This window comes from Phodopus roborovskii, unplaced genomic scaffold, assembly GCF_943737965.1.
Source record: "Phodopus roborovskii unplaced genomic scaffold, PHOROB, whole genome shotgun sequence".
NCBI classification, from domain to species: Eukaryota; Metazoa; Chordata; class Mammalia; order Rodentia; family Cricetidae; genus Phodopus; species Phodopus roborovskii.
The window spans coordinates 16,171,467-16,196,017 of record NW_026125281.1 but is presented as its reverse complement, the minus strand read 5'-3'; the positions used below and the strand labels follow the sequence as shown (position 1 = coordinate 16,196,017).

Here is a 24,551-nt window from a genome sequence, read left to right as displayed (position 1 = left end):
CCCAACTCCCCCAAACAACAACAACAACAAATACTATATGAGAAACCAGAACCATGGGGTTCTGTTGTAATCTGTTGTGTCTCTTATGGATGACAGTTGGACTGTACTTTGCAAACGAGTTTTTCTCGATCAGAAGTTATTTCTGGTGGGTTGACACCTTGACTATCAATTGTTACTTCCTGTTTTCATGTCATCATAGCTCCCAGCAAATATCCACACACTAAAACACTAGATGAGAAACCAGAACCGTGGAGTATAATCCGGTGTGTCCCATATGGATGGCAGTTCGATGGTAGTATTGTCTGTTGACTGTTATGTCACAGCTTGGAATAGATCCCTGGGCATGAAGTGAAGAATTGTCACTGGGGCTTGTTTTACAAAGCAAACAAGCTGGACACCACTTAAGCCACCTCGGCTTCAGTAACTGTGCTGTAGTCAGGCAATAGAACTCTGAGGCTGACACTATACTTACTGGCAGGAAGTCTCCAGAAAGTAGTTAAGAAAAAAAAGGATAGAATAATTCCATCAACTTAGTTTCACAGTCACACTGTTTGTGCCTGCGTACACTTGCTGATGTGTTTACTATGCATGGGGATGCACAGAATGTGGCATCTAGAAGGATTCTTCACATTCCTCACGGTGGGGAACAGACTGAGCGGGGAAGAGAGGATGGTAGCTTCCCATGTTTTAACGTTGCTTCTGAGATGTTTGGTATTTTTAAAAGTCATTAGTTAGTCTGTGATATTAAAAATAAATTAAACATGTAGACTTATTTAAAGAGACTCATTTTGAGAACACATCCTTGGGGGGAATACTTTGTATAATACTGAAAGAAATAGTCACCAGCTGATTATTAAAATGTATCCATTTTATCAAAATGCATTGTACCGATGGAAGGGGATATTACAAAGCTTTCTGAGAACTGATTAGAAGAAAAACATCCATTTTGCTTGTGCCAGGACAAGAGGAGAACTCTAGTGGCTGGCTGGAGAGTGACACACACACATCTGACCTGTGAAAACAGTGTCTGTGAGTCATCCAGGGCTGACTGGGTGGGGTGTTTGTCCTGTCACCTTATTGGGGGAAAGTCAGTGCATAGCAAAGAGATGCAGACATGTCAGGAACTCGAGACTAGAGGAAGGTGGTGATAGGAACAGGCACATGACTGGACTTCACTATGAACTACGTTTGTCAGGATGGCTGGGCAGGAAGCCAAACATTCATTCCACCTCACCCAAACACAAAAGAGCGTATTGTTATATGTTGGTTCTTGCTCTTCTATTTATTTCAAGATCATTATCACTGCTAACAATTTTCCCCCTGAGTAATTGCAGTGTGAATGGCATGGTAATGAATTTATGTGATTTGACCTAGATTGCTGTGTTTAAACCATGCTGGAAGATGATTCAGACAGAGCTAGTGTCCCATGGCCCAGTTTCCCTTCGTTTTCCCTTTCTTTTCTGAGATCCTTTTCCCTTTGGAGGCTTTGATCAATGGAAATGCTACTAACAAAGGACATTAACTGTTTATATTGGTTATGGAAAGAATTAATAGCGATCAGGGTGAGGAGCAAGGAGGTCTCTTTTTCTATCTGTTTGGTTTTATTGTGCTGAAATTACAAAGCTCATGCATTTTAAGCACATAGTCTGAGTGTTAGTGTGTTGTGAAGTTTTGCATTAACACCTTTACCAATAAGTTCTGTTGCAGACATTTTAAACCACAGTTGGCTTACAATTTATTGGGCAATCGAAATAAAATTAATGATAGAGATTCAGACCCTAAACACACGTGATAACAGACTCTGAGGATTGCTTTTCCAGCTTTCTTTTTCACTTAACTCTGAGATATGGGACGTCTTCGATGTGTCTGTCCACGCCATCCCTCAGCGTCCCCCTTTTTTGCTTCCATCCCTTTGACAACAACATTGTTCCAGGATTCTCATTTCCTGTGGATGTTTTCAAGTCTATCCTCTCTCATTTTACAGGCTTCTAGGATTCGAAGTTGTCCTTAGAAGTGCATGTGTTGGAAAGTTAAAGTCCAGATTCAGTGCTAGTGGTACTGGAACTTGTAAGGGAGGGGCCCCTATCGCCAGAACAATGGCTTAATTAGAGGAAGAGACCTGAACACACAGACACAGAGCCTCTCTCATGGAGTGCCTGCCGTCATGTGATACTGTGTTAAGATCATCCCACCGGATGCTGGTGACTTCCCGGTCTCCAGACCTGAGAGAAATGTATTTATTTCCTCTGTATTTTACCAGGAGTTGGTGTTCTGAGATGGTGGCTGATGGTGCACGAAGACACACCTGGCATAGGTGAGACAATTTAAGGACATTGGTTTAGAGGTCTTTAAACATGCACTCCTCCTCACACGTGCTCTGCCTGAGACCTCCTGGCTCCTCTGCAGTTCTACAGTCACACCTCTTTTCAGAGTCAACTTCATCCCACTGTACACAATGTGAGTGACTCTTGGATGATTCGGGAAACCAAGAAGCTTCCCAGGAAGAGATCAGCAAGAGCAAAACCAAGGTTCAAAGTGCTAGAAAGGGCATCATGTTGTCTCCTCAAAGCGGGACCTGGGGAGGAAGACATGGATGCCTCCCACCACAGCAGGGTACAGCAAGAAGGCTTCATCACCTGAACTTCCCAGCCTCTGGGACTGCTAGAAAGGTTTCTTCTCTCTGTGTTGTTTCCAGTCGAAGTCTGTTAAAGCAGTAGGAAACACGTGAAGGCCCCCGTTTTTCATGTTTTGGTCTATTCTCTCTAGGGCCTGAGTACTCCAGACACCAAAACACTGCTGCTACACTATGCTCCCAATTCCCCAGCCTTTGTAATGGCCGCCAGACAGAAATCCCACCCCCAGTATTTTTCACTCTAACTTTTGATGTGTTGTCAGTCTGTCTCCAGAGTGAGAAGGTGAGTGTGGTTATCATCACAGGATTGCGTGTTAACACCCAGCTTCAAATCGAAGTTTTTGGAACAGTTTAAGTGTGATTATATTGTGCGTTGGTTTGACACTTGCTGTGAAGAGACACCATGACCTTGGCAACTCTTATAAAACAAAGCATATAATTGGGACTGCTTTACAGTTTCAGAGGTTTCTTCCATTGTCATCATGGCAGGAAGCATGGCAGGACACAGGTAGCCATGATGCTGGAGGAGTATCTGAGAGCTGGGGCATCAGGAAGAGAAAGATTCTGGGATTAGAATGGGCTTCTTCTTGAGACCTCAAAGCCCATCGCCAGGGTTACACTTCCTCCAACAAGGCCACTCCTCCTAATCCTTTCAAATAGTGCCATTCCCTGGTAACTCAGTATTTCAGTCTACGAGTCTATGGGGGCCATTCTTCTCCAAAATACCACAATACTGAAGGCAGGCATTGTCCTTTAAGCCATACTGTGGACACCAATTGAAAGGGCTAAATGCATAGCTTCAAAGTTATGAAGAAAAATACTTCTAAAGTATATGAAGTACACACCAGATTGAACGCACATCTTTGAATTACAATAGTGATTAAAAAAGTTGTAGGTGCCAAATTAAAAACACCAGAAGTAATAGGTAAATCATTTTCAGGGTCGTCACCTTTGAAGACAAATGGCATATGCCGTTTTTTCCCCTTCTTTCAAGGTTTTATCTTTTTATTTCCACAATTCTTGTTTTAATATTTCACCGCTTTTGTAATAATAGTAGTAATTTTTGAGATTTGTAATTTTTGAGTAATTTGTGAAACACGAACTTTTAAATTTGCGTTTGTGTGTGTGTGTTAAGTTGTGTGCTTCAGAGCACATATGGGGGTCACAGGGCAACTTCCCAACTCAGTCCCACCCTTCCACCACGGGCTCTGCGGATTGACTTAAGGTTGTCAAGCCATCGCTTCAGCCACCAAAGCATTTGTTTTAATTACTTAACTAATTAGTTAATAGATCAACCATATTGAGAATTGAGCCAGGGCTTTCCGAGTGCGTGGCAAGTGTTCTTCCACTGAGCTGTAACCCAGCCTGTCTTATATATCTTTGATTGTTGCTGCTGTGGGCCGTCCTACGCAGGAAACACAAGTGGGAATGTATAGCCTAAGCCCATGTGGACAGCATGGGTTCTTTGGGCCACTGGGAGCAGTGCGGTGAAAAATGACCAGTTGGAATACATTGTCATAGTCACAGACATAGGCTACCTCAGGACAATGGGTTTTTTTTTTTCTGTTAGACCAAGTGCCACCTGGTCAAGGACTCAAGACCTGGCTGATGCAATCTCTCCTGGGCATGTGCAATTGTGTGCAGGGTTTTTACGGAACACGTTATCACCTGAGCCGTGTTGCTTGCACCATCTCTCATTTCTGGTGGATTAGAACCAGGGCTTGAGATAATGCCAGCCCGAGGGGAAGATTTTCTTGTTCAGCTATGAGGCTGCCATCAGATTAAGACTTTAAATATTCACTATGGGCTTTCTGGGGCCCAAGTTTCCAGGCTGCTGAATGCCAGAGACAGAGGCAAGCACAGAGGACACAACTTTAGGCATAGGGCCACAGGGCTCCTGGCTATTACTACCATTGCTCCCTTCTCAGCCCACTGGAGATCAGGCTCTATAATTGGCACCGCAGTCTTCTCCCTTCTTGCCTGTTTCCCAGGGTGTTCTGCAGCAGGTTCCTAACCTACGGCACCAAGATAGACAATCTCTTGATTTTAGTCCCAACCCCTTAGAAATTGGACAGCAGATTTGTATTCTAGAGATAGGTTCATTCAGAGAGCTTCCACATGGTAAAGTGCGTATATCGCAATCTGAAGATGACAGTAGTAATGATCTGGAGTTCTGTTTGTTATACGAAGAGGTTCACCCTCTCTGATGTGTCAGACACCTGTCCCCTGCTTGGATCGGCAGCCAGTGGAACTGACTTCTATCCTGTGTAGCGAAGTCTTCCCTTGCCTTCTCTGTCTCTACTCATGTGGCTCTCCTGAGTGAGTCTGGAACCTCAGAGACACTTGTGCTTCTGGGAAGGACAGTTCCAGGAATGGAGGATGTCCCAATCAGCTATCTGCTGCTATGATAAAATACCTGAAATACTCAGTTGTGGTGATATACTGTTTATGATGTCGTAAAGCTTGTGTGGAGATCAGAATGCAAAGGTAGCCACAGCCATAGAAGCTGGGCAATGGTGGAGCACACTTTTAATCCCAGGACTCAGGAGACAGAGGCAGAGGAGTTCAAGGCCATCCTCAGCTACATGAGAGTTGATCAGTCTAAAAGAGAAACAGAGCTCATACTTTTAATCCCAGCACTAGAGACTATAAGGAGCGCAGTGCAGTCTCAGGAGCAGTCTGAGATTTGCTGAGGAGCAGTGCAGTCTGGAGATGCAGTCTGAAGTTTGGTGGATTGTCCCTTTGGTCGCAGCATGGGTAGAGGTGAGAACTCTCAAATGGCCTCTGCTTTGCTTCTCTGACTTCAGCTGGAACCCCAATATCTGTCTCTGGGTTCTTATTATTCATGTCACATTCAATTTAGCAGAGGAAAATTTTATTTTGTCATGCAGTTTCAGAGCTTGTAGCCCTGAGTTGGTTGGCACTCACATTCTTGGGTCTGTGGCGAGTCAGCACAGAGGAGGAGAGCGCATAATGGAGAGAATTGCTTTATCTGTGACAGTGAGGAAACAGAGCGGAGGCCCAATATTCCTTCAGGATCACACCCCTAATCACCTAACTTTCCCCCATGAGACCTCGCCCCCTACCAGTAATAGGCTGGCAACTAAGCCTTTAGCACTGACCTTTGTGGCGTCATTTAACATCTAAACTGTAACAGATAGGGAGAAGAGGTGGATAGAGAGAGAAGCCTGACACAACAGTCTCGGTAGAAGCCCTGGAGGAAATGCAACCATTAACTATGTTCAGAGGCAATGGGCAGCATCATTAAGAACACAGACATTGTCTATCTACTGATATCTGTTGAGGGTGGGCCAGCAGTATCAGTGTATACAGTAGAACTATATACAGATGGCTGGAATTCACAAGTATAGGATCAAGGATATGACAGAGAACAATTTTCCCATGTTAGAACTGGGAAGAATTTTGCAACTCTGTTACCTCTGGAAGTTTTCTATTTGTAGTTTTGCAGAAGTAACTTGGGAGCTGTGGGACCCTGACCACCAAGTGAGCTAGCTCAGTTCTGTTCCCATGGTTTCTATTTTGGGGAACAGCAAGAGTTATGAGGAGTGATCAGCCTCTGGAACACCCTGATCTGTAAGGAAATTGAGTTGTCTTGTATTTGAAGTGCACATCTCCCCATTTCCTGCAGTCTGATGTTGCGTAAACTCTAAGAGCTCAGTTTTCTTACCTGTGCAGTGGGCATAACATCACATGCCTACTCTAGTTGTCACCAGGAATAAATTATGATAATGAAAATATACCTATCTGACACTTAGTGTATATTCAATATATACCAACCACTTATCTGAGCTCTTTGTATATATTAATTGATGAATTTCATTACGGACAAGGGTCATGGAACACTTGCCCCGAGTAATGAAGGCTTACACATTATCAGTATCGATTCTGTGTCAATCAGGGTTATACTGCTCTACCTCTTGTAAGTATCAAGAGCTACAATTTACAATGTGTCAGATGAGTTTTAATATAGATTGCTGTAAAGCCTTTTTTTTCTGTAGAAATTCAGTTGTGATATGTTATAGCTCCCACTTTATATGCAAAAACCCCAAGGTTCAGTAGCTTTGATGAAGATCGCCAAGTTCCTAAGCTAGGAGTTTGACTCCACCATTTAAGCCTCCTTGAAGAAAATCTGGCCTTGTTTGTGACCTTAAATGGCAGGGCTGGCTTGGAGGTTGAACAAGTCCCTCTGCTTGGAAGATCCCAGGTTACTGTTCTGATGTCTTTGTATTCCACAAACCTGCCTTTGAATTTGTGCTTGTAAGTGAAGTCAATGGGACAATGAAGTCAGCACAGGAGCACAGATGTGTTCCAGAGGTTAGCATACACATACATGGTGGCGGTCCTCGCAAGTCTTCACAGTAGGGTTTGGTTTATGGGCATAGTGGGTAATCCCACATAGCAGGATTCTTGGGGAAGTTTGGAGTGCCACTGGGACTGAGGATCATATCTGGTCTGGATCTAGGCCCAGACTGCGGTGTTTACAGTGTTTACATTAGCATAACCAGGATGGCAGTGGCTTTCCCTGTAGGAGAGAGAATGGCTCTACATTGGAGTAACACCAAGATCTTTGTGGCAAGCTTTCCAGTCATATCTAGAGTGTGTTCCTGGGGCAGCCATACTAATAGTAAACACTTCCATCTGAGGCAGAAAAGGAGGTGTCAGCTCTTAGGAGGGAAACCTTAGAAAAAAATCACTACAGAGTACAATTTTATGTCTGGACTTTTAAATAAAGTATGTCAAAACATTACCAGAATTATTAAAAAAAACTTACAATTCTCAGTTCTGAAGCTTAAAATGTCATTGCAAAGCAAACATCACAGGCTTAGAAACAGAGATAGAAATTGAATGTGAAGATCTTCATTGGCAGCAAAAACCCTATTTTAATTTGAAGCTTGATGTGAACAAATGTGAAGTGAGGAAGATACTTTTGAAATCGGTTCTTTCCTTACAATTGAAGACATTTTAATGCATGAGCAGGCATTTAAATAAAATGTTACAAAGCCACTTTGATTTCTTTATCTAACACTCAGCAGTCACAGAAAAACTCAGGAAACTATTGTACAATGAATGTACACAATGCAATAAAGGTATACAAAGCTAATCATTCCAGAAAAATTACTCTCAATATGTGTTCATTATATTAAAATTAAAAATTAGTCAGAATATATATGTATAGATATAAATATTGTTATAGTCTGAAAGATACACTTGACAACAGAACTTTTCTCTTCAAAGCTGCTTAAAGAGCAGTTATGTTCTTAGAAACAATCTGCAAAAATTGTGAGAGAAAATTCTTGACATTAGTCAAGTTGTCACAGTCATAAATTACATTTGTTCTAACCATCTGTGTCATTTCTAATATATTAGAGTGGTCATAAGTATGCTTTATAAGTAATACATGTTAGCTAGGTGGTGGTGGCACAGGCCTTTAATTGCAGCATTTGGGAGGCAGAGGCAGGAGGATCTCTTTGAGTTTGAGACAAGCCTAGTCTACAAGAGCTAGTTCCAGGACAGGCTCCAAAACCACAGAAAAATCTTGTCTCAAAAAACAAACAAACAAACAAAGCAAAAAGAAAAACAAAAAAGTAATACATGTTTTATTATGTTTCAAAAAAAAAAAGAATTAGTTTTCTCTTCAGTGATATTTTTACACTCTGGTTTTTAAGAAGAGGGTCCCTCTGTCACACACACACACACACACACACACACACACACACACTGTTGAGACATCCTTTTACTTTCCTATCCATGGGCATCCTACACTAATCCTAGATGAATTACAATGGACAGTGTACTGTAAAGACGTAAAGACTGTAATAAGAAGGAAAAGCACAGTTGTTTATGGAGGCTTTTTATCTTCACCATACCTTCAATACAAAATCAAGAGCAGGTGTCGGCTCCAAGGTGGGAGAAAAGTCGCTACCCCAAGTTCCTCCTCCTACATCCCCTTGTCCACTCCATTGCCAGGATCTTGGACCAGAAATAGTCTATGTAGAAGTTAGCACAGAGGTCAGACACATTTTCTCTCTAGCTTTGGAGTGGGGTACATATGATGTCTGTCTTACAACCTCGTAGACTCAATACTTCAATGGACATAGCCTTCACGTTTAAAGTGAGCAGAATCCTCCAGCCCCAGGAAGCTGAGGGTGGTGTCATTCCCTAGTAGGAACATCTTGTCCATCTATCATTCCTATCAAGTTACAAACTGCCAACTTGGGACTCTCATAAACAATGTTTCTTAGAAACATATGATGCTTACTGGGTTACCAAGGGAATAGAATTAAGGAGTTGAGGCAATTGTCATACAGAGACATAAAGATTTTATTAACATTTCATCCAGAATATGTCATTATGAAAAAAAGCAGGAGAACAGACTGTGCAGTTTTTAAATACTGTAAGTCTACAATATTGACCAATAATATTGACCAGGAAAAGGGCAAAACCAAACCAAACCAAACCAAAGTTTCTGGCTAGCAGCATTCAGAAAGCTCTTGTTCTATAGTTAGTCTATGTCTTCCTCCTCTCTCTGTTTATAGTGTCACAGATAGCAGATACTTGGTAAATATGTATTGAACTAGTAGATACAAAGACTCTCCCTAGAGTACACAGTGAAAGCAAAACAGGTCCACTTTTAATACTTGCAAAACTGTCTAACATCTTCTCGCCTTACTGATGTCCTTGTTTGGACTGCTTCATTCTTGTTAGCCCAGCCTTTCCCTTCTTTTTCTGCCTCAAGGTAAGCTGTGCTTTAGTTACATGAATGTATAAGGACCATGTCCCCAGTCATGAAAGAATAGATATTAGTGTTAAGCTCTCTCTAATAGAGGCATATTGTAATACAGTAGAATGTAGGTTTCCAGTCTCACTATCACTAGTCCTGGAATGTAGGAGAGGATCATGGGATCAGTATGCAGTAACTACAGTTAGAGAACTACACTATTTCTAGCCCAGATATCACCAGAAATTCCAATGCAAGGAATGGCCGTTAAATGGCCAGATGGGAACTATAAATTCCCATGTTGGGTGTTTGAAAAATACTTTGAATTAAGATATAGTAATCAAAGCAGACTTTCCTGATGTTATTACAAAATAAGTTTTATTTATAAGCCAGCAGAGTATAGAAGGTCTAAAGTGTTTATTTTTCTTATGGAGTAAAAGAGTGAAGAATTGCTCAACACATTGGGATGCAAACAAAACTGGTGTTACAGATTTTTAAAGATCCAATAGGCATGTTCAGTTTTAGTCCCACTAACAGTCTTCATATAATCATCTAAACCTGGTAGGGATTACTAAGACAATATAAATCAGCCTTCATTTTGTGAAGTAAACATTTTTAACTACAAAATTAATATGCATGTTTAAACAGGATATTGAAAAGTATAAGCTCATTACTAAAATAATTACCTCTTTCCTGGAAGTGTCTTATATTTGACTTTTAAATAGGATTAGGGCCAACTTTCATTAACATTTTGTATAAATATAACCTGTATGCTCAGAGTCCACTGAAGGGACCGTGCCATTTTTATTTACCAAACTGAAGAATTACATGGAAATTTGGATAGATAATATAAATGTTTGGAAAAATATAAGTGTGGTGACACATGTCTACAAAGCCAGCCCTCAGAGCTAAAGCATGGAGGATTATGAGATGACAGCCTGGACAGTATATTAGGAACCTGTTCAAGGAAGAAAAGGAAAAAACATCCTAGGAGAGAGAAGAAAAGGGAAAGCTGAGTGTACGCTGTCTCCGGGAAGAGGAGCTGCAAATTTTCAAAAGCCTGGGCGATTCTAAGTAGGCTGGCACGATGCAACTGCTAGGGGGGTCCCAAACCGTGCGCCATCTCATCTCCGTACACGGTCATCGTATTTGAGACATGGGCTATTGCTGTTTCCTTTCTGTTCCAGCCTGTAGTTCTTCTGCTTTTATTTTCCCTTTGAATGACGTCATACAGGTGTCCATGCCAAGGTACTCACCAAGGGCAATCATCATTTTTGGAGATATTATTCTAGAAAAAAGCAGAGGAATGTTACGATCCTTTAAGACTCTTAAAGTCACCGAAGGGACTACTTTGCAAAGACGAAGAGCAAATAAAGTGTGAAAGATCAAGACTCGTGCTGTTCATCTGTCACTTAATGGCAGGGATGAATGGAAACCTACCACCCAATCGTAGTTCAGGGCCATCAACATCATGGATCATGGCAGATGCTTTTAGTCCTTCCTATACCCTAGAATCGTTCCCAAAGCATTGAAAACAATCCCAGTTTCTCTACATGCTATACTTCCTGATCCTTTGGAGAGACAAGATAGCTCCTTACTTACTCTGTATATCCTTATTTACTAGAAAATAATAGCAAGAACTAGACTAAAAACATACCAGTTAAGACTATGTGTGGCACAGTAGTTTTAAGTGTAAGGATGTTTCTAATGGGCATGTGAGACCAAGAATCGTTGCTTAAATCAAGGATAATATTGGATCAGCCCAGTTCTGCTCAACTTAACTGAACAAATACTTTTGCATGTTTATTCTTTATAAGATCCTGTCTTGGGTATATGCAGAGACCAGGAAAGCACTTACAAATTGTATCCTCAGAGAACACACAAGCAGGCAAGTGTCTAGTATGTTAAATGCTAGAAAGCCATGACAAGTATGATGGTCATATTACCACAAATGTTGGTTTTCTTAAGCAATTAGGGAAGCTGAGGAAGAATAGGGAATGTAATGAGTAGGTAAAAATAGCAAAGGAAATAATGTATTTCCTAAGAACACGATCCTCATGCTCCAGCTTTCAAATCACCAACATGATGCCATGAGAGGGGAACTCCACACCTGACTAATGAAAGTGCTTCATCAGATGGCCTTTGGGTTGTGTGTAGGTGTTCTGGAAACACGTGGGTACCTGTTCAGACTTAGCTTCTATATTCAAGATACCTCATATGTATAAACTACTTCATATTTGAATAAATGAAGCCATAAACACTTGTGATCCTAAGCATTGTTCACAAGGGCAATAGGTCTTGTGCATACAGCAGGGGGAGGGCCTGATGTGAAAGTTACAGTCTCTCTGCTTCATCTTGCAGATTCTCAGTCCTCTCTACACTCTGATCGTGCTATGCTGGAAAGCTTCCTGAACAGCCATCAGGGCTAGAGGCAGCAGACAGAAGACACTGCCTCCATGGTAGATGTGACAGTGTGAGAGTCTACTCACAAATACCCCAGAATGCATTGTGTTGACCTCCAAGGAACTTGTAGGGATTGGAGAAATTACCAACTACCTTAGCATTTTCCCAGAAAAAAAAATCAGGATTTTTGTCCATTATTGCAAAAATATAACTTTGCATCATACAAACTAAATTAATTGATAAAAAAAAAACAAAGACATAAAAACAACAATAAAAGAAGCAGAATGTGGTGTTTTATACAGCAATCAGGGAAGTTGAGGAAAGGACTTGAAAGCCTGCTCCTTGCGATATAATATTATCTCAAAGAACGAAAGTGAATAAACACACACACACACACACACACACACACACACTGCTGCCACCACCACCACCCAAACAACAGGAAAGGACCTTAAAACTTCTCCCAATGCTTCCCACCCCAGAATTTGTGTACTATTTGGTTCCGTGAAGGGACAAACATGGTGTGTTCTTGAGAGGCTTAAATGATGCATTAATTTAACAAAGACATAGTTCACACTAATCCAGTAAATTTTCCTTGTGTAATATTAAATTCTTTTTCATCATTTTAAGTAACGGTGAAGTTACCTTGTAAATAGAAAAGCTAGCAATGATTAGACAGTTTGTTTATAATCAGCCCAAAGACCAACTAGGTCGTCATAAACTTACTGTTTGAGAAACAATGCAAAATACGAAAACTTGGGTATGAGGAGGTAAACTTGTTCCTCTAAGATAGCATTGAAAACTTTCTGAGCCACATACTCCTGTTCCAGTAGAGGTAGCAGAAGGGGATACCTGGAATGAAAAATAGAGCCAGAGATTGAGTTAATAGAATGGTCTTTCCTATGTGGTCAGTACTGAGTGTTAGATTTCAGATATCAAATTACAACAGAAACAATGGCTGTAAGAAGTGAAAACATTATCAAATACTTGGGGTTATCTTGTGTTTCTGCTCATGGCCAACACTGGACCTATGTGGACATCTTTTACTGACTCATGTGATTGCCCAGTCCTTGCTTATTTTCTGTTCTATGGTCTGGATATAAAGATCCAATTACTAATCTAGGCAGATTGCTCAGTGGTTAAGTGCTTTGGTCACAAGTTTGAGGACCAGTGTTTGATGCATAGGACCCATGAAAATACAAGATGGGCGTGGCAGACCACTTGTAATTCCAGGCTCAGAAGTTTGTGATGGGATCAAGCTGGTTAAGAGGACTAGCCAGATTGTCAAGATCTGAGTCTGATTCACACAGAGAGCCTGCCTCAATGAAAAGATTAAAGGGTAGTCATGATGATTTCTCATATCATCCATAAGCTTCCATGTACACATTTGCATGTGTGGCCATAGCTGAAGAAACCTGCACCACACACACACACACACACACACACACACACAATGTAAAAATGATGCAATTATTTACTTTTAGATTTTTTTGTATCAACCTTTCCTCTCCTCTCAAACATATTGAATTAGACACAAAGACATGCTATTAAGAAGTAAAATTGCGGTTACTGAATCCTTAGAATAAGTGAGGAAGAAAAGTCCGATACTGTGTTCCCCTTTTTGGATAAGGTATACAGGAGTGGTGAAAAATAAACTTGTGGCATTTCAGTATTGACTGATCTGCCCTCCTGACCTAAAAAAGAAGTAAAATTGCAAAAATCATTTACCAAAATTATCTCTTGAGCATGAGCAATGTATCATTTTAGGCAGAGGATCAAGTAAAATGGTTTATAAAGCAATGGGAGATATTGCATTAGACTGAAAGTAAAGGGTCTCTATTTCCTTCTTATTTTATATTTTTATATATTTTTCAATCACTTGAGCCATATACATCCAGGCACTGTTTCTCTCAGCTGATTTGGAAAGTAATCAATTTTTCTGTGACTGAATTTTGACAACTCTTCAAAGTCTCTGTTGCTCCAGCTTAAGGGGCTCAACATATTTAGATACAAACTCTGCAGACCATTTTCATTTCGTCCTTTAAGGGTCACTTTAGGATTAACAAGCTTTCTTTTCCTCCTCTTCTTCCCCCTTCTCCTTCTCCTCTTCCTCCTCTTTCTTCTTCTTTTCCTTCTTCTTCTTTTCTGGAGACTTCTTTCTTGGCTTTTAAGTATGTAGGTATGCCAAGCTTATATAAACCATTGTTTAACATCATAGCTTTTACTTGATACCATTTTACAATTTTCTGGCATTTATATTCCTTTTGTGACTTTGACAACCTAGCATTAAAACATATACTTGGTGCTTGAGAGTACCTCAGTGGTTAAGAACACTTACTGCTCTTGCAGAGGAGCTGGGTTCTGTTCCTAGCAAGCAATCATAGTTCACAGGCCTGTGTAACTCCAGTTCCAGGGGATCTGATACTCTCTTATGACCTCTTCAGGTAGCAGGGTTACTTACACATGATATACATACACATAAGCAAGCAAAAACACTCACGCATAAAATAAAGTAGGTGAATCTAAACATTTAAAAAGTATTTACTTATGTTATTATCAACTTTTGCCGATATTGCTGTAAATTAATGTTAGAAATAAAATAGTTAAGATATTGTGCCAGCTAGCTTTTTGTCAACTTGGCGCAAGCTAGAATCAGTTGGGGGGGGGGAGGAACCTCAGTTGAGAAAATGACCCCACCAAATTGGCCTGTGGGCAAGCCTGTAGTAAATTTTCGTGACTGATGATTGATATGGGAGGGCTAAGGTCACTGTAGGTGGCACCACTCCTGGAAAGTGGCCCTAGGTGCTCTAAGGGGCAGGCTGAGCAAGCCACTAAGAGGCACTCCACCATGGCCTCTGGGTCAGTGCTTGCCTTCAGGCACCTGTCCCGATCTGCTTCAATGATGGATGGACTGTGATATGAAAGTGTAAGAGAAGTAAACTTTTTGTCTCCTAAGTTAGTTAACGGTCATGGAGTTTTATCACAGCAATAGAACCCTAACTAAGACGGATACCAAAGGCATAAAGCATATGTGTCACTACTTACACATGGGGAAATATTTATTGAGCTTTGCCAATTGTAAAATTTGGGTTGCTTTTCTTTTACTAGTCCATTGTTAAATTTTCTTTATGTAGCTTAGAAAGAAGACCTTAATAAGCTTTATTATTATTGATGTCCTTTGAAGAATAGAGGTTCTTTTTTTTTTTTTTTTTTTTTTTTTTTTTGAGAAAGGGTTTCTCTGTGTAGCTTTGTAGATCATGCTGGCCTCGAACTCACAGAGATCTGTCTGCCTCTGCCTCCGCCCCCAGCTTAAGTAAGTTTCTTCTCCTCCTCCTCCTTTCTTTCTTTCTTCTTTCCCTCCATTCCTCCCTCCCCCCTCCCATCTTAAGTAAGTTTTTAAAACTGGAACATATTAATTGTCTGTGATACTAGGATTCGTGATGACATTTTCAAACAAGTATATAAGGTACTTGGGGCACACTAGTCCCCCACATAGTTCCCCCTCATCTTTCTGTCCCTTTCCTCCCCCACTTTCAATCTCCTTTCTCTAGACAGATTCGCCTCTGCTTTCAGGTTGAACATACACACGCGCGCTTGCTCATATACTCAGTTGTATGTATCCATGTAGAATCTAGGATACACAAGTGAGAAAGCACACAGCCACTAAATTCATGCGTGATTACCTCTGAAGCACAGATATTTTAAAACTTGATGGATCCAGTTTGCTTTCTGTTGCTGTTTGTACTTCCGGTGTTTCAGCTGGTAGATTACCACACGATCCAAGGCTACAAAAATCCAGTTTTTCTTTATGATTTAACTGCTATGCATTTGCAGTTAACTTCTGTGTGACGGGGATTTGTGTGGTGATATTTTTTTGTGCTATAACAAGTAAGTTTGTCTGAAGGTCAGAGGGTGGGTGGAGCAACTACTTAACCATAGTAGGCCTGGCAGTGGTGGCACACACCTTTGATCTCAGCACTTGAGAGGTGGAGACAGGAAGTAACATGGCTGGGGGGGGGGAGATATAAGGAGGGAGGAGACTGGAGCTCAGCCTTTAAAAAATTATTTCATTTTAAAACTATCTTTTCTCAGTTTACATACCAATCCCAGTTCCCACTCCCTCTCCTCCTCCTTCCCCCACCTTCCTCCCCCTGACCCCCCCATCCATTCCTCAGAGAGGGTAAAGCTTCCCATGGGGAGTCAACAAAGTCTGGCACATGATTTGAGGCAGGACCAATCCCCCGCCACCCCCATATCTAGGTTGAGCAAGGTATCCCTCCAAGCGAAAAGGACTCTGAAAAGCCAGTTCAAGCACTGGGGATAAATCCTGGTCCCACTGCCAATGGCCTCACAGTCTGCCCAAGCCATACACTGTCACCACATTCCTATGTAGGATCCCTGCCGTCCGTCTGGAGTATGTGAGGAGCTCAGGCTGAGGACTTGATAGAACTTTGGTGGCTGCTTTACTGCTCTGATCTTTCAACATTTACCCAGCTATCTCACTCTGACCAATTTGAATTCCAGTTGTCCCATCACTATTTGTTGAAAACTGTTAATTTTGACATTTTGGTTGAGAGTCTATTCTTTAGTGGCTGAACCATCTCTCCATCCCCAACCTTGTCTTGCCACTCTTATCGAAATTTAATGGAGGATTAATGTAAAGTGTATTTTTTTTCTTTTTTACTATCAACTTTATTCTATTGATTTGTGACTCTGCTGGTTGGAGTATTCTTGTGTGCTGCTGAGAGCTTCTACAGAGTTTGACATTGGAAACATGGATTCGGTTTACCTTTCTTCTGCATTTTCAGGGTAGTTTAGGTTTAGCCAAATTTTCTAGCTCTTTGCATCTCCGCATACATTTTAGCAACACCTTGGCAATTCTTGGAAAGAAGTCAGCTTGGGCTCTTTATTGTTCAGTGTTTTGTACATGAGTTCTGTATTTACATCTTTTGCATCCTTCCTCTCCACATACAACTCCTCTCATAGCCTCCCTCTCAAGTTCATGATCTCTCCTGTGACTATTATTGTTACATGTATATATAAATAACAATAATATATGCACACATACCTCACATGCATATACGTACACATTATGTATTTATAACTTACCAAGACTATTTAGTGTTACTTGTTTGTACACACGTTTAGGGCTGACCACTTGGGATGGGAGAACCTATCAAGGAGTGTGTTCCCAGAGAAGGCTGATTCCCATCTCACAGCAGCCATTGGTTGCCTGTTGCTCTTCATCTAAGGGTGGTGGGGCCTTTTGAGTTTCCTCTAGAAATTTCGTTGAATCTAGGTAGAAGTAGAACCTTAATAGTACTGAGTCTGTCTGTCCATGAACATGGAATTTAGTCTGTTTTCATTTCTATCAAAGATATACTTAAAATATTTTTTCACAGTATAAGTGCTTACCTTCTACTAAATCTGTTCTGTGTTTTATTACTTTTATGCTATTATAAACGGAATTGCTTTTATTAATTTCACCTTGGGTTTATTTGTTGTAAGTATATAGAAGTGTAACTGATTTTGTGTTGATTTTGTATATTGATCTTGTACAATTCATTTCTTAGACATAATAGTTTTATGTGCACATGAGTGCTGCACTTCAGTATGTATGTTCATGCGTGTGCCTTAGGATTTTCTACACACCCTGTCTGGGAACAGGTTTTCTTCTCTTTCTTCTCCGTTTCTACTTCCCTGTCTTTTATTTCATATGACATGGTGAGCATGCACACATTTGCTTTGTTTTTTTGTTCTTGACTATTTTTGTGCTGGAGACAGAACGTAGGATCTATCTAGCACATGGTAGCGAAGCATCCTTCCACTGCACCTCCCTTCCCTGAGGTATTCTTGCTCTTAGGGGCAAAGCAATGTTTTCAGCACTGAGTACAAGGCAACCGGTGACTTTTTCACAGATGTCATTTACCTGGTTGCATCAATTCCCTTCTATTTCTTGTTTCTTGAGTGCTGTTGTCTCAAAAGGGGTTGAATCTTGTTAATGCTGATGCCTTTTCTGTGACATTGAGATGATCATGTAGGTTTTGCCTCTTATCTACAGATATGATGTATTATATGAAATTATCAGCTGGGTGGTGGTGGTGGTGCATGCCTTTAATCCCAGCACTCAGGAAGCAGAGATAGGCGGATCTCTGTGAGTTCCAGGCCAGCCTGGTCTACAGAAAGTTCCAGGACATGTTCCAAAGCTACAGAGAAACCCTGTCTCATAAAGCCAATGCCCCCCCAAAACATTATGTAAAATATGACCTCAACCTGGTATTCCCAATATAAATGATAAATACTCTTTTATCATGACACATATCCATCACTGGATGGCACTGGATTTGGTTTGTTGATATCTTATTGAGGATTTTTTGTTTTGTTTTGTTTGTAGGAGTTGTTGATCTTTAGGTTTATGTTCTTGTGGGGTTTTGTCTGACTTTGGCATCAGGGTAATATTACATTCATTGAGTGAGTTGTAAAATGTCTGGTCTCAATCAAATTTCAGTAATAGTGTTCAGAATTTGGGTGTTTAATTCTTCTGATGCTTAATATATCCCCTCCCCCTGAAGCCATCTTGAGTGGGCTGTTGGTATTTGGAAACCTTTTGGGTTACTAATTCAGTATTTCCCTCCAAGTCAGTTCTGTCAGGCAGTTTGTCTTCACACCAGTGACATCTGGCTTGATAGTGTGTGAGTTCTCATACTTTTTCTTATGATGCTTTCCCATTTGGAAGGACAGTAATGGCTTTCTCTCTTTAGTTCTTGTTTACAGCAGTGAGTCTTTCCTTTCCATTTTCTTTTACTAGTATAGCAAGAGTTACACTAAGTCTATTCATCTTTTCAGTGAGCCAGCTTTTGGGTTAGTCACTTTTCTCTAATCTTTTGATTTATTTCTATGCTGAGATTTAGTATTTCTGCTTGCATTGGATTCATTGCGATCTTAGTCTACAGTTTCTGAAGACAGAAGATGAAGTATGGACAATATTTTTATATAGTCATTTACAATAATAAATGTTCCTGAATAGTTGAACCTCCTTAAAAGATTACATGTTATATTTTAACATATTTGGAAATTTCTCAAATTTTTTTTGTTTTGATTTACAATTTCATTCAATTTTAGCTAGACAGTATACTTTATGTGAGTTTATTCTTTTAGATTTTATTGATGGTGCTTTATGGCCAGGCAGATGCGTCCTTCTGGGCAATGTCTGAGGCACGCTTAGCAGGAGTGTGCACTCCACTATTCATGCTCAGCATGAGTATGCACTCTGTTTCTCTTGAGCAGAGTGACTGCCAACATCCATTACATCTGCTTGATTGGGGCTTTTTGCTCTTAAAGCATCCTTTAATATCTTAAAATTTTATTTCTGAAGTTATTTGCTATTTATTTTTGCTGAGGTATGTAATATATATCTTACTCTAGCAGAATCCACTTTTGATATATAGCACCTTAATTCTGGTGTAACAAAAAATTTTTGTTCCTACACAGCTAAATTATTATTTTTCTTCCTTTATGCCACAATAGTATTACTATAGAAATACTATGATATATAACTATATATATATATATATATATATATATATATATCTCAACATTGTGGTTATTACTTTAGAAGTTCTGTGTTTTAAGAAGGTGAAGGGACAAGAGAAAACAGGTACATATTACAGAGGCCTTCATTGCTGCTTCTTTCTATCTGCAATCATTTCCTAAGTCCAATACGGTTTTGTTCGCACTCATCTCATTTGAGCTTTTAACAATACTATTATGTAAACATTGTTTATGACCTTGTATTCATGATTAGTTCAAGGGAGGAAAAGAAATACACAACTCTACTGCCCTTTACACAGTTATCTAGTTTGATGAGTTTTTGATTGTTTTCTAATGAGAATTCTGATATCACCTGCTGCAGCCTGAGAACTCCTTTTTCTGTTTCTTGTACAGTGGAGTATGAATTCTCTTTTTAGTGGTTTTCATTTTTGCAACATAGTTTTGCAGGAAAAGATTCTTGGTTGATTTTTCTTTTAGTTTCTTGACCATGTCATGTGTCATTGATTCTGTTGGAAGTTCACCTGTTAATCTCATGTGAGTTGACTTGCTTTTGATAAGATACTTTTCTTCTTGCTGCTTTTAAGGTTCTTTTGTTTTATCGCTTCTCGGCCTTTTGGCTAAGATCAAGTGTAGTATCTGTTCTTATCAGTTTAATATCTAAAGTTAACTACACTCACAAAGACACAGGCAATAGATAATCCCACTTTACCAGAACCCAAAAGAAAAAGCACATCAATTATACTCACAATACCACTGCAAACAAAAAAATTTAAAACAAACAAGAATTCAATCAATGGTCCTTGCTTTTCCTCAATATTAATGGTCTCAACTCACCTATAAAAAGACATAGGCTAACAGAATGGATAGGAAGACAGAATCCTTCCTTCTTTTGCATACAAGAAACAGATCTAATCTTCAAAGACAGATATAACGTCAGGGTAAAGGGTTGGGTCACATGGACCCAAGAAGCAAGCAGGTACAGTATACTAATACCTAACAAGTTAGACTTCAAGCCAAAATTAATCAAAAGAGATGAAGAAGGTCATTTCATATTAATCACCGGAGGAATCTGAATATCTATGCCCCTAATACAAAGGCACCCATGTTCGTAAACAAAACACTACTAAAACTCAAAGCTCATATAAATGTTCACACACTCATAGTGGGAGACTTCAATACCCCACTGTCACCACTAGACAGGAACACCAGACAGAAATTTAACAAACAAAGAACTAACAGAAGTTATGTCCCAATTGGATTTAACAGATATTTATAGAACATTCCATCCAAACACAAAAGAATATATCTTCTTCTCAGTTCCACATGGAACCTTCTCTAAAATCAGTCACATACATGAAAACATAACAAACCTCAACAGATACAAAAAAATTGGGATAGCCACCTGTATCTTATCAGACCACCATATTTTAAAGCTGGAATTCAACAACAACATGGATTGAAGAAACCCTACAAAGTCATGGAAACTGAACAATGCACAATTGCACCCTTCCTGGGTCAAGGAAGAAATAAAGAAAGAAATTAAAGATTTCCTAGAATTCAATGAGAATGAAGACACAACATACCCAAACTTATTGGACACTTTGAAAGCAGTACTACGAGGGAAGTTCATTGCACTACGTGCCCATATGAAGAAAACGAAGGATAGTCACTTAAGAGAATTAACAGCACAACTGAAAGCCCTGCTACAAAAGAAGCAAACTCACCTTCAAGGAGGAGACACCAGGAAATAATCACTTTGAGGGCTGAAATCAATAAAGTAGAAACTGGGAAAATAATACAAAGAATCAATGTAACAAAGAGTTGGTTCTTTGAGAAAATTAACAAGATAGGCAAACCTTTATCCAAATTAACCAAAAAGCAGAGAGACAATATGCAAATCAGCAAAATTAGAAATGAAAAGTGGGACATAACAACAGACACAGAGCAAATCCAGAGAGAATTCAGGTCATACTTTGAAGACCTGTACTCCACAAATTAAAAAATTCAAAGGAAATGGACAATTTTCTGGATAACTATCACTTACCAAAATTAAGTCAAGAGCAAATAAGCAATTTAAATAGGCTTATAATCCCTAATGAAATAGAAGCAGTCGTCAAAGCCTTCCAACCAAAAAAAAAAAAATCCCAGTGCTTCAGTGCAGAATTCTACCAGAAATTCAAAGAAGAGCTAATACAGATATTCCTCAAATTGTTCCACACAATAGAAGCAGAAGGGTCATTACCAAACTCATTTTTATGGGGCTACAATTACCTTATACTCAATTCACAAAAAGACACAACTAAGAAAGAAAACTACAGACCATTGATGCAAAAGTACTCAATAAAATACTGGCAAATCTAATAAAAGAACACATCAGAAAAATCATCCACTATGACCAAGTAAGCTTCATCCCAGGGATGCAGGGATGGTTCAAGATAAGAACATTTATCAATGTGATCCATATAAACAAAGTGAAAAAGAAAAATCATATGATCATCTCACTATATGCTGAAAAAAATCTTTGACAAAATCCAACACCCTTTCATGATAAAGGTTTTGGAGAGATCAGGGATAACAGGAACATACATACCTAAACATAATAAAAGCAATATATGAAAACGTGAAACTAAATGGAGAGAAGCTTAAGGTGATTCCTCTAAAATCAGGAACAAGACAAGGCTGTGCACTCTCTCCATATCACTTCAATATTGTACTTAAAGTTCTAGATAGAACATTAAGACGACAAAAGGAGATTAATGGGATACAAATTGGAAAGGAAGATGTCAAACTTTCACTATTTGCAGGTGATATGATAGTAAGTGACCCAAAAAACTCTACCAGGGAACTCCTACAGCTGCTAAACACCTTCAGCAAATTGGCAGGATACAAGATTAACTAAAAAAAAAAAAATCAGCAGCCCTACTAATACAGATGATAAATAGGCTGATAAAGAAATAAGAGAAACATTACCCTTTACAATAGCCATAAATAACATAAAATATTTTGGGGATAACACTAATTAAACAAGTGAAAGACCTATATAGCAAGAACTTTGTGTCTTTTAAAAAAGAAATTAAAGAAGATTCCAGAAAATGGAAATATTTCCCATGCTCTTGGATAGGTAGGATAAACATAGTAAAAATGGCAATCTTGCCAATATCAATGTACAGATTCAATGAAATCCCCATCAAAATCCCAGCACAATTCTTCACTGACCTTAAAAGGATAATACTCAACTTTTTATGGAAAAACAAAAGACCCAGGATATCCAAAACAATCCTGTACAATAAAGGAACTTCAGGAGCATCACCATCCCTGACTTCAAGCTCTATTATAGAGCTATAGTCCTGAAAACAGCTTGGTTACTGGCAAAACAAAACAAAACAAAACAAAACAAACAAAAAGACAGGTAGACCAATGGAATCAAATTGAAAATCCTGATATTAAACCACACATGTATGAACACCTGATTTTTTACAAAATGGCTAAAATTATACAATGGAAGGAAACAAGCATCTTGAACAAATGGTGCTGGCACAACAAGATGAAGGTGTGTAGAAGACTTCATATAGACCCATGTCTGTCGCCATGCACAATATTTAAATACAAATGGATTAAAGACCTCAACATAAATCCAGCCACACTGAACCTCTTAGAAGAGAAAATAAGAGGTACTCTTGAATGAGTTGATACAGGAGACTGCTTCCTGAACATAACACCAGTAGCACAGACGCTGAGAATGACAATTAATAAATGGGACCTTCTGAAACTGAGAAGCTCCTGTAAGGCAAAGGACATTTGGACAAGACCAAACGGCAGCCCACAGACTGGGAAAAGATCTTCACCAACCCCACATCTGACAGAGGGCTGATAACCAAAATATGCAAAGATCTCCAGAAATTAGTCACCAAAACACCAAATAATCCTATTCAAAAGTGGGGTACAGAACTGAATAGAGAATTCTCAAGAGAGGAACCCAAAATGGCTGAAAGACACTTACTTAAGAAAGTGCTCAACATCCTTTGCCATCAGGGAAATGAAAATCAAAACAACTCTGAGATATCATCGTACTCCTGCCAGAATGGCTAAAATCAGAAACACCATTGACAGCTTATGCTGGAGAGGATGTGGAGAAAGGGGAACACTCCTCCCCTGCTGGTCGGAGTGCAAACTTGTACAGCCACTTTGGGAATCAGTATGGAGGTTCCTCAGGCAAATGGGAATTGGTCTACCACAGAACTCGGCAATTCCACTCTTAGGTTTATACTCAAATGATCCACATCCATACAACAAAGACATCTGCTCAACTATGTTCATAGCAGCATTATTTGTAATAGCAAGAATCTGGAAGCAACCTGTATGCCTCTCAACTGAAGAATGGATAAAGAAGATATGATATATTTACAAATGGAATACTACTCAGCGGGGGAAAAAAAAAAGAAATGCAATCTTGAAATTCTCAGGCAAATGGATGGAACTTGAAGAAACTATCCTGAGTGAGATGACACAGTCACAAAAAGAGGAACATGGTATGTCCTCACTCATACATGGATTTTAGAAACAGTGCAAAGGATCACTAGTGTATGATTCGCATCGCCAGAGAAACTAGGATACAAGGAGGATTCTAAGAGATTCATATAAGGTCCCTTATAGAAGGGGAAAGTGCCATGATCTCCTGAGCATATTGGGAGTGGGAAGGTCATTCATTGAGTGGAGAGTGAGTTAGGAGAAAGAGAATGGGAGGAGAGGAGTACTTGTGGAACCGGGAAGATTGAGTTGGGAGACGTGTAGATGAGAGAAAGCAAAGAGATACCATAATAGAGGGAGCTATTATAGGCTTGAAGAGAAAACTGACTCTAGAGAAATGGCCAGAGACCTACAATGATGACCTTAACTAACAATGTGAACAACTGTGGAGAGGCTACCTTAAATGTTCTTCCCTGATAATGAGATTGATTACTAACTTATATGCCATTCTAGAACCTTCAACTAGTAGCTGTTGGAAACAGAAGCAGACACCCACTGCTAAACACTGAGCCAAACTCCTGGAATCCAGTTGCAGAGAGGGAGGAGTGATAAGCAAAGGGTTCAAGACCAGGCTATGGAAACCCACAGAGACAGCTGACCTGAACAATGGGGAGCTCAGACCCCCTGAACATGGGTCTCTGTAAGAAGACCTGGGCAGTCTATGGGACCTCTGACAGTGGATCCAGGATGTATCTCTGG

General features: G+C 39.7%; 1 protein-coding gene and 1 pseudogene across 1 annotated transcript in view; one reads left to right on the top strand and one right to left on the bottom strand.

The window, feature by feature from the left end:
- Positions 1 to 10,517: 10,517 nt before the first annotated feature.
- The window catches only part of Sdr16c5 (short chain dehydrogenase/reductase family 16C member 5), a 31,972-nt gene continuing 17,938 nt past the window's right edge, over positions 10,518 to 24,551 (bottom strand). The window contains exons 5-6 of the mRNA XM_051197521.1: positions 12,501 to 12,626; positions 10,518 to 10,659 (exon numbers count right to left, since the gene is read on the bottom strand). Of these exons, the coding sequence (XP_051053478.1) occupies positions 10,533 to 10,659; positions 12,501 to 12,626 (253 nt within the window). The 3' untranslated portion in view covers positions 10,518 to 10,532. The remainder of the gene's footprint in view (positions 10,660 to 12,500; positions 12,627 to 24,551) is intronic.
- On the top strand, positions 19,923 to 20,045 carry LOC127233607 (uncharacterized; annotated as a pseudogene).